The sequence below is a fragment of the Elephantulus edwardii genome, unplaced genomic scaffold (genome assembly GCF_000299155.1).
Source record: "Elephantulus edwardii isolate Elephantulus edwardi_28Jun2011 unplaced genomic scaffold, EleEdw1.0 scaffold00178, whole genome shotgun sequence".
Taxonomy (NCBI): domain Eukaryota; kingdom Metazoa; phylum Chordata; class Mammalia; order Macroscelidea; family Macroscelididae; genus Elephantulus; species Elephantulus edwardii.
Window position 1 is genome coordinate 2,058,611 of NW_006399928.1, and position 11,283 is coordinate 2,069,893.

Below are 11,283 nucleotides of genomic sequence, written 5' to 3' on the forward strand. Positions count from 1 at the left end.
CGAACTGGGGAGGAGGGTGGAGAAAACAGTGCAACAATGAATGGATGAAAACCCAAAATCTCTGTAAATGTTCATTAAAACTAATAAAATTTAATAATAATAATAAAAAAAAACCCCACAACTCGCTTAAGTGTCAGCTATGTGTTGTTCCCCACTGGATGGTACACAACAACCTATGCATCTAAAAGCTAGACAATAAAGGAAGACTCAAAAAAAGATTAATGCCTTTGAATTTTAGTGTTGGTGAAGAGTATTGACTATATACTATGAACCTCCAAATAATAAACCCATTCTTCTTGGAAGGACAACTTTAAAGGCAAGGATGGTAAAATTTCATCTCTCATACTTTGAGCATGTTGCCAGGAGGCACCATCCTTGGAAAAAGTCAGAAGGTCAATGAAAGAGAGGAAGACCTTCAATGAGAAAGATTGACACAGTGACTGTTACAACAATGGGTTTGAGCATGACTGAGATCTTGAGTATGGTGCAGGGTAGGGCAAGGTTTCAATTTGTTGTTCAAAGTCACTGTATGAGTCATAACTGACTCAACAACAATTAACAGCAAGCTAAAATACAATATGGTAGGGTGCTATTATAAAGGTAGGGAGCTCTGGCAGCGTAGTGTCAAGAAGCTGTGCTGCAATCTTTTAGGCATGCAGTTTAAATCCATCAGCTGCTCCATGGGAGAAGAATGAGCTATCTCCTCTCCTGTAATTAAGTGCCTCTGAAAACCTGCTGAGACAATCCTGGCTTGGTTACAGTGGGAAGCAGGAGAGGGGAGCACAGGCAGAGAAGGCATGTGTCAAGGAAAGTTTCACAAAGGGAGCAGCATTTGGCCTTGGAACGTGATGATAATAAGGACACCATTTTTTAATTTATTTTCAGTATGATCAGAGTAAAAGGTGACCACATTATCTAGACTAAGAAGTGGGGCTTCCGGGGCACCAGGCTAAAAATACATTGTGTTTGGAAGACAGATGGCTTGAAATGAAAAAAAAAAGGGTGAGGATTGACTTTAACAAATGTGGAGCTACTTCTAATGGATATATGGAAGCCAGATTAGGGGAGGGTGACTATATGAATTATGTATTAATACATTAGGTAATGTACATTATTTAATATTTTGTTCATAGAAACTGAGGAGGACTTGAAGTGTCTGTTGGAGAAAGTTAAGAACTACAGTCTTCCATATGGACATGCATCTCAACATTAAGAAAACAAAGATCCACCCCCAAAAAATAATGGTAAATAACCCAATTGAAAAATGGGCACAGGATATGAACAGACACTTCACCAAAGAAGACATTCAGATAACCAATAAGCACATGAAGAAATGTTCAAAATTCCTTGCTCTAAGAGAGATGCAAATCAAAATAACTATGAGATATCATCTCACCCCAGTAAGAATAGCAAAATTTAACAGAACAGCAAACATCAAATGCTAGTGAGGTTGCAGAGAAACTGGAATCCTTATTCATTATTGGTGGGAGTGTAAAATGGTGCAACCATGATGGAAGGCTGTATGATGCTTTCTCAAAAAGTTACAGATAGAAATACCATTTGACCCAGAAATTCCACTACTGGGGATATACTCTAAGGAAACTATAACTGCCACCAGAGCAGATATATGCACACCCATGTTTATTGTGGCATTGTTCACAATAGCAAAGAGCTGGAAACAACCCAAGGGCCCATCAACAAATGAATGGATAGAAAAGCTCTGGTATATCCGCACAATGGAATACTACACTGCATTGAAAAACAAGGAACTTATGAAATATTAAACAAAATTGGTGACCATGGAGGACATTATGCTGAGTAAAATATCTCAGTCACAAAAGGGCAAATATTGCATAGGGCCACTGTTGTAAAGCTGGACTGACATCGGGGTTGAGGGAAGACTGAGAAAGAGGGGATAAATACTGTATACTGCATTGAAACAGATGAGGGAGAAAACTGTTTAAAAGGGTTATATGGTTAGGTATTTTTGTCATGACAGGAGTCCAGAATGACGGCTGCACAGTGGAGTGGACTTGGTGGGAGGGATTGTATAACAATGAAAGAATGTTTCTTTTACTTTTAAAAGAGAAGAGCAAATGCACAGTGGCGTGGACTTGGTGGGAGGGATTTTACAAAAATGAAAGAATTTTTCTTTTACTTTTAAAAGAGAAGAGCAAATTGGGGGGGCAGGGAGAAAAGTGCAATAATGAGTGAATGGAAATCCTAAGTCTCAGTAAACTTTCATTAAAATTGATAAAAAAAAAAACATCAAAAGAAAACAAAGATCCTTCCTACCAGGCGAATTGGCAGTATCATTATAGACAGAAAAAAGATTGAAGTTGTTAATTTAATTTTATTCAGATTCACAATTAACACTCTTGGCATCAGCAGTCAGGAAATTAAAAGATGAGCAGCTTTGGGAAAACCTACTGTTAGGGACCTCTTTAGAGTACTTAAGAGCAACAGTGTCAGTCTAGAGACTAAGGTGCACCTGATCCAAGCCATGGTCTTCTCAATTGTTTGCTATGCATCTCAGAGCTTGTCAAGGGTGATTTCCAAAGAGGTCTAGGGGCCTCTTCAGGTAAGAACTAGAAAGTTCTGACTCAGATATAAGACTTTGATAGAACATTGCCATAAGAAAGACACTGACACCAGGACACCAGGAAGAGCAAGTTAAAGAAAGGGGGGCTAATTAGACGTTCATTAACAGATTATGTATAGGTTAGGAAAGTCTGATCCCATCCTTATCTTATATATGAGTTGTTGTTGTTAAGTGCCATAGAGTTGTAGACGACCCATAGCGACCCTATGAATGAAAGTCTTAAACACAAAATTTTTATTTTTTCTCTAAGTTCATAGTTTCCAAAGGCGAGCTTTTTTTTTTTTAAAGTGGATGCCACTCCTGCTTCCAAGCCTGTTTTAATCAAGAGATCCACAAAAACCAGACCCAAGGGCCTGCAGCCCTCACTCAGGCCCAAAAGCCTTTTTAAATACTAGGCCAAATCCAATCAGCCCACATCCTATTGGGAGCAAAATCCACATCCTAGTCTCAACCCCAAACCAGAAAACACACCTTTGCAGAATTCGGCCGTTCCACTCATCTCTACAGCCTGGAAATAGCCCCAGACTGGAATATGTATGTTTTTCAGTGGGGGTCGAGTTTACACAGCTTTACGGTGGTGCACTGTTTCTGATGGATTTGTGATGGCCCTTGAGATATTTTTGTTTTCTTGATATTGACCTACAATCCATATTGAAGGCTGAAGTCTTTCACCTTCTACAGCAAGTGCTACATGTTCTCCTGAGTTTCAGGAAGCAGGGTTGTGTCATCTGCATAATGCAGATTGTTGTTGACTCTTCCTCCAATTCTAATGCCACATTCCTCCTCATATAGCCCAGTGTCCTGGGTAATCTGTTCTCCATATAGATTGAAAAGGTATGGAGATAGGACATATCCCTGGCATACACTCTTCCCAATTTTGAACCATACAGTGTTTCCTTCCTCTGTTCTGATGACTCCCTCCTGGTCCAAGTACAGGTTTCACATAAGCATGATCAAGTGTTCCGGGATTCCCATTCTTCTCAGAGTTAGCCAAAGTTTGTTGTGGTCTACACAATCAAATGCATTTGCATAGTCAATTAAACACAGATAGACATTTCTCTGGTATTCCCTGCTTTTAGCCAAGATCCATCTAGCGTTAGCTACAAAATCACTAGTACCACGGCCTCTTCTAAACCCAGCCTGCACTACTGGCAGTTCTTTGTTGGTGTGCTGCTTTTGGGTAATTCCATCAGAATCTTGCTTGCATGTGATATTAATGATATTGTTTGATAATTTCCACACTCTGTTGGATCAACTTTCTTTGGAATAGGAACAAATATAGATCTCTTCCAGTCAGTTGGCCAGGTGGTTGTCCTCCAGATTCCTTGGTATAACTTGGTGAGCACATCTAGGGCAGCAACTCTTTGTTGACATATATCAGTTGATATACCATCAATTCCTGGGGCCTTGTTTTTTGCCAATTCTTTGAGTAGCTTGAACTTCCTCCTTCATCACCACAGGCTCATGCTCATATGTTGTTTCATGAAATTCTTCTGTGTCCATCAATTCCTTTTGGTACAATGACTCTATACGCTTTTCATCTTCTTTTCATACTTCCTGTATTTTATTATTTTCTGCCCAAAGCATCCTTAATTAATGAGACTCAAGGCTTGAATTTGTTCTTCAATTCCTTGAGCTTAACAAATGCTCAGCAAGTTCAGCCCCTTTGATTTTCTGACTTCATCTCTTTGCATATTTCATTATACTACTTTACGTTGTCTTCCTGTGCTGCCCTTTGAAATCTTCTGTTCACCTCTTTAATATCTTTATTTCTTCCCTTTGCTTCAGCTTCTCGGGCCAGTAGTGCAATATTTAGAGTCTCTTCTGAAATCCATTTAGGTCTTTTCTTTCTCCTCTGTCTTTGCAATGACCTTTTGCATTTTTCCTGGATGATATTCTTGATATCCTCCCACAGCTCATCTTGTCTTCTCTTATTAGTGTTCAAGGCCTCAAACCTGTTCCTGAGATAGTGAAAAGATTATGATTGTTAATAGCTTTAGTTTGCTTGGCTCCATAATCAACACTCTTGGCACCAGCAGCCAGGAGATTAAAAGATATATTGTATTGGGAAGTCTACTGTCAGAGACCTCTTCAAAGTACTGAAGAGTTACGATGTCGGTCTAGAGACTAAGATGCACCTGATACAGGCCATGGAGCTGGACAATGACTAGGGATAATAGAAGGAGAATCAATGCCTTTGAGTTGTGGTGCTGGAGAAGATTATTGAACGTACCATGGACTGCCAAGAGAGCAAACAGTTAACCCTAGAGAGGGCGAAACCAAGTTTCTTCTTGGACGCAAGGATTTTGAAACTCATATACTTTGGGTATGTTGTCAGGAGGGATAAGTCCTTGGAGAAGGACATCATATTTGGAAGGGTAGAAGGTCAGCACAAGAGAGAAAGACTCTGGATGAGAAGGATTGACAGTGGCTGTTGTAATGGCGTCAGGTGTGCCAAAAGGGGTGAGGTTGGCTTAGGATAAGACAAGGTTCAAAGCTGTTGTTCATAGGGTTCCTATGAGTTATAGTTCACTCAATGGTACATTAATTAACAACAAGCTCTTCCATGCTCAGATCTGCATACTAAAGCTAGCACTAAAAGACTGTGGGAGTCCATCAACCTAGAGATTGAATTGAGAAGTTAGGAGTGTGCTTGATTGGCTCATACTGTGCTTCCTCACTAGCTCTCCAGTCTTACCACACTCAGGTCTCTCTGATCCTTCTAATTTCCACACTCAGTATCCTCTAGAAAAACAAATTGCAGAATAGTGCCTAGTATTTTGCTTGTTTGCTTTTATATACATAGTAGGTTGCCTGGTAAAATGAGTCTATGAAAGTGGTTGGCAGGATGGGCTGCTCTCAGAGGGGTGGTGTGTTTCCTATTTCTTGCTTCTTTGTCCTAAGCTTTCCTAAGAAAGAGTTGGGGGAACTAGTTCAACCCCCCTTCCGGTTTCGTTTCCTGGAATTCTTCAATAATGTTGCCTTTGACCCCGGAAGTGAGGTATTCAGGGTTCCTCCCTCCCCAAGATGGCAGCTGCGGAAGACGTATTTCTACTGCCGCGGCTCCCAGAGCTGTTTGAAACAAGCAAGCAGCTTCTGGACGAACTGGAAGTAGCGACTGAACCCACCGGTTCCCGCATAGTCCAGGATAAGGTGTTCAAGGCCCTGGACCTCCTTGAGAAGATTGCTGAAATGTTATCACAGCTCGACTTGTTCAGGTATGGGAGAGCTTAGTAACTGCTGAGAACCTTGGTAATAATGGTTACTAAGGGCGGAGACCTTTAAGATTAGGAACGTTCGCACCTATTTCCCACTGTGTTCTTATACCCATCTCTAATCCGGAATAATTAATGTCCTACAACTTTGCTCCCTAGTGTCGAACTACTTTTATTAAAATAAGCTGTCCGCAGTTCCCAGTGTCTCATCCCTTTGTTCCTCTTCCTCCCCAGCCCTCTCCTCCCTAAGGAAGTCAGCGTCACAGTTTGACTATCTAGTTAGACTTCACAGCTTCCTCTTTGCTCTTTCTAGCCGTAATGAAGATTTGGAAGAAATTGCTTCCACCGACCTAAAGTACCTGTTGGTGCCAGCATTTCAAGGAGTCCTGGCCATGAAACAAGTCAACACCAGCAAACGGCTAGATCATTTGCAGTGGGCTCGAGAACACTTTCTAAACTACTTAATTCAATGCCATTATTACCATGTGGCAGAGTTTGAGCTGCCTCAAATCAAGAACAACTCAGCTGAAAATAACACTGCTAGCTCGTCCATGACCTATCCTAATCTCGTTGCTATGGCATCTCAAAGACAGGCTAAGATAGAGAGGTAAGTCGATAGCTATAATATGAGTGATAACCAGTGGCAGTGCCATTGGAGGGTGTGCATGTTTTTTGGGGGGTGGAGAGATAAGAGAATGGTGCACATAACTCTCCTACTTCTTAAGTGAGCAGACTCTGGTGAGAGCAAACTTTTTCAAGCTGCCTCTGCCCTAGCTGAGGTAATTATACTCAACTATTAGATTCCCTAGTATTACTAATTAGTAATACTACTAATTACTAATTAGTAATTAGTATTACTAATGTATGATCACCAGCATCAGTAATACAGTTTAGCACACTATCTCCCAACCATTTCCACATCATAGACGAATGCTATTTTTATGGTGCGCTGGAGTAAATATCCCTGAAACCACCCACAAATATGTTGCTGCCATCCACTGTGAGCCCATTTATTTAAAAACTCTTTTTTAACAAAACATTGAATCCTGACCTTATCCTAATCCTGACATGACTTCATCTTGTGACCTCGAACAATTTCTGTACTCTCATATGTCCCAGTCAGGTCAGAACTGACTCATAGCTTACCCTCTGATGAGTTTTCAGAGGCTGTAAATTATACGTTATATTGCTCATCTTTCTCCCATGGAGCAGCTGGTGAATTCGAACCATCTGCTTTTGGATTAGCAGCACAGTTCTCTGTCCACTAAGCCACTACAGTTCTCTGCCGACTCTTTTTGTTGCTAGGTGCCATCTAGTCTATTACAACTCATAGCAACCCTGTGAAGAATAGATCTGAACCCTGTCCTATCCTGTATCATCTTCATCATCTCTGATATACTTGAGCCCATTGCACTAGTGTCAGTCCATCTAGTTAAAGGTCTTCCCCTCTTTCATTCACCCTCCATCTTTCCAAGTATAATGTCCTCCATGGAATAGCCTCTCCTAACAACATGCCAAAAATAGATGATGTCATCTTTGCTTCCAAGGAACACTCCAGCTGTACTTTGCCCAAGACATATCTCTGTTCTTTTGGCAGGCCATGGGATATTCAGTACTCTTCTCCAACACTACAGCTCAAAGGCATCAATTCTTCTGTCAACCTTATTCATTTCCCACCTCTCAGGCACATAGAAGTGATTGGAAAAGACCATGACCTGACCTAGGCACACCTTAGTCCTCAAACTGACTTTGCTTCTCAGTAATTTGTAGAGGAGCTCTCATGGCCTAGTGGTAAGAAACTGCTTCAGTCTCGAAGGCATGACATTTGAATCAACCAATTGCTCCACAGGAGAAGGATGGGCAATCTCCTCCCTTGCTATTTACTGCCTCTGAAACACTCTAGAGGGTCAGCTATGAGTTGGTTCCAACTTAAGGGAAAACAACAGCAGAGTTCCTGGCACATGATAGGTACTTAAGAAATAATTGTTGGAATGAAAATTTCGGAGCATTCTCTTAGTTTAGTTAAAAAACTTTTAATGAGTGTCACAGTGTTTAGGAACTATGCTTACACTGTATGGGTGTTTGTGTCTGTGGTTATGTACATGATTGGTGGTGGTGTTTTTTTTTCTTTGGTTGACGGTTTATTAAATACTCTACATTTATACCTTACTCTGCAAATTTTAAATCAGTCACACAAGGGCTTAGTAAGAACATATTTTATAGAAAATTGTCTGCAAAACTAAAATGAGAAGAGTGAACGCTTAGCACACGTATTAGAGGAACTGCTGAAATGTTAGGAGTTTTGTCCTTTAGTCCGTACAGGAGTTCAATGAGGATGCACACACGTGGCCGGAGGCTACCAAAGCTGGCACCTAAGGACTGGACTGTGCAGAGGTGGAACCTCCAAGCCATGGATGCACAATGTCTAGTAACAAAACCCATTTGATCTAACACTGTTTGAGAAACAGGACAAAGTATTGTTTTTCTTTTACAGACCCTTTTCTAAAGCCATCTTTATGCTTGCCTTATCTCATCTGTACAGTGAGCTTTGTACTCTGATGAGGCAAAGAAATTCTCTCAGAAACCAACTGGAATCTATTTACAAAACAAGCAGCGGGAGATGGTAAGCAGGTGCTGCCGTCTGCAGTCACCCGTGACAAAGTAACATGGCGAGTGAAAGAATGTACCTTCACTCTGGCAGATGTGCCGCCCTCCTTTCCAGGAGAAAGACACCTTCAGGGAATTGACTATAAAATGGCATACAGTGTGCAGAGGCGGAAACAAAGAAGTTTGCAAATTCTTTGTATTTCTAGCTGTTCAGACAAATATTTTTAAGAGCCTAGGTTACCTTTAGCGGCGAAATCAGAGCCAGCTATTGAGCAGCCAGAATGCTACAGTAATTGAATACACGACCATTTCTCTTTTAGCACGTTATTTGTTCTCTTCTTCCAGAAGCTGTAGACGTCTGTTTAGCTTGATTATCTGTCGTCTTAACGAATCTTCATCTATAACAGCCATGTCATCTGCAGTTGCTTCAATTGTTGTATCTGTATTTAAAATGCCGTGCATGGAGTCATTCCTGACCAGCTATCCATTTTGGCGAACAGCATTTTCACTCATACCGAATCTTGTCATTTTGATGGATTGGAGCAGGTCTTTCTAAATCCAGAAAATCTAGCGGTCTTTAACTCAGTGTAAGAACACAGAGCAGTGTTTTGAGCGCCAGAGGCTTAAAGGGAGTCAACTGGATAAGGTCAGGGTTTGCTGGTCTTGAAAATGGAATGTCTTCATTGTTTCCTGCAACAACAATTCTCTCCGGAACCTGCATGATCACACTGGCATTAGGTGCTCCTTCCTGAAATCCTTGTTCCAGGTTGGCATTTGGTGGCGCCACAATTTTTCTGGGACTCGCATTCGCTGACTGATACCTTCAGTGTATTCCATTTCATACTGAATTCAACTGATTTCCGCCATTTCAGAAGCAGTGGGAGAAGGAAATGCTGCCCCACTCACCAACTGTGTCACAACTACTGCTTACTATCTAGAACTATCTGCTTCTGTGCTTCATATTAAATCCTTTGACCTACTTCAGTGGCGTGTGCTGGACTTAGAGCCACTTGTGTCCCCTGGGCCCCAGGCAGGTGTCCAACAAGGGCTGCTGGCTCCCGGGCACTCGGGTGGCCGCTTTCCGGTTATGTGCATGTTTTTATGAGTATAGCGTTGTACTTTGGAGAAGCATGCAGTTTAGTGAGGGAAACAAGCATAGATTTAATATCAACAAAAAGCAACGTGATAGATGTACAAGGTACCATGATAGCAAACAGGAGGAACACCTAACTGAAGAGAGGAAAAGGAGGCTTTCTGGAAGTGGTAACTACTGTGCTGAGTTTTTTAAAGGATAAATAGGGATGCTATCCAGAGATAGCTGTACAGAGATAACTCATGGTTGCTGTGAAGCTGAACACTGTGACACTTGACACTGATGTGTCAAATGGGATGGTTACCCATGGTGGACAGTGTTTGGTGGAGCTCCCCAATTAAAACAAGCTTGAAAGCAGGAGTGGCAGCCACTTCCAAAATAGCTTGCCTCTGGAAACCCTATGAACCTGGAGAAAGGATGAAAGTTATTCAGGCGTTCAGGTCTTTTATTCGTGGGGTTGCTAGGAGTCACCTACCACTCGATGGCATTTAACAATAAGAACAGCATAGGGAGAGATCAGTTGGCCTAGTGGATGGAAAGTGATGCTACCAAGCCAAAGGTGGGTGACTTTAATCCATGGCCCTAAGGCCTGTTTTTAATTGTTTTTGGTGAAACATTAGATAAATAGCCCTGGTCTCTCCACTTGCTGTACAGAGGTAACTCGTGGTTGCTGTGAAGCTGAACACTGTGACCCTCATGTGTCAGATGCGATAATGGTTACCCATGGTGTACAGTATTTGGCGGAGCTCCTCTATTAAAACAAGCTTGGAAGCAGGAGTGGCATCCACTTCCGAAATAGCTTGCCTCCGGAAACCCTATGAACCTGGAGAAAGGATGAAAGTTATACAAGCATTCAGTTCTTTAATTCATAGGGTCGCTATGAGTTGCCTATGACTTGACGGCACTTAAAACAACAACATCCAGAGAAAAGGGAGCTCTGTTGGCCTAGTGGGTAAGGAGTTGTACTGCCAGCCCAATGGCAGGCAATTCGAATCCACCAACTACTCCATGGAAGAAAGAAGAGCAGTTGTCTCCCATGTATTTTACTGACTCTGAAAACTGCCTGAAGGGTCAGCTATGCTTCACTTCTACCTCAACAAAAAACATCATCCAGAGAAAAAGGACAGGAGGATTAATATCTAACAGAGATCATAACATTAGTAAAGGAGTGGGGTATGTTAAAAACACAGTGCTGGCATAGAAATATGAGAGGGGAACAACAGCTCTGTGCTGTTGAGAAGGGGAAGAAATGATGTTAAAAAATGTAGGGTCCAGACCAAGGAGGGCTTAGGCTGTGTGAAGAGTATAATCTTGTTACTGAGAACCTAGAAAGGAGTTCAGGTCCTTAATTTTCCCATCTGTAAATTTGAGGCATAATTATGAAGATTAAAAAGAAATGCATATAAAACACTTAACACAGTATCTGGTTTATAGTAAGCAGTCCAGATTAGCTATTCTTGTTTGGTCTGTGGTTATGGATTGTGGAGTTAGAGATCTAGGTTTGAATACCAGTTTTACTTCTCTGAAGCTCAGGCTTCCTCATATGTGAAATCGAAATGCTGTTATTGTTAGGTACTGCCGAGTTGGCTACAACTCAAAGGACTCTGAACACAGATGTGAAGCTTGACCTGTCCTGCACCATCCTTATAATCTCAGACTTGCTAAATAAAGCCCATTGTTGTTGTTTTCTTTTTGTTTTGTTTTTTAATTATTATCAAATTTTATTAGTTTTAATGAACACTTACAGAGATTTTGGGTTCTCATTC

General features: G+C 41.4%; 1 protein-coding gene and 1 pseudogene across 1 annotated transcript in view; one reads left to right on the forward strand and one right to left on the reverse strand.

Moving 5' to 3' along the window:
- Positions 1 to 5,628: 5,628 nt before the first annotated feature.
- The window catches only part of IGBP1 (immunoglobulin (CD79A) binding protein 1), a 64,677-nt gene continuing 59,022 nt past the window's right edge, over positions 5,629 to 11,283 (forward strand). Inside the window, exons 1-2 of the mRNA XM_006895959.1 lie at positions 5,629 to 5,820; positions 6,131 to 6,424. Of these exons, the coding sequence (XP_006896021.1) occupies positions 5,630 to 5,820; positions 6,131 to 6,424 (485 nt within the window). The 5' untranslated portion in view covers position 5,629. The remainder of the gene's footprint in view (positions 5,821 to 6,130; positions 6,425 to 11,283) is intronic.
- On the reverse strand, positions 8,668 to 9,324 carry LOC102869511 (annotated as a pseudogene).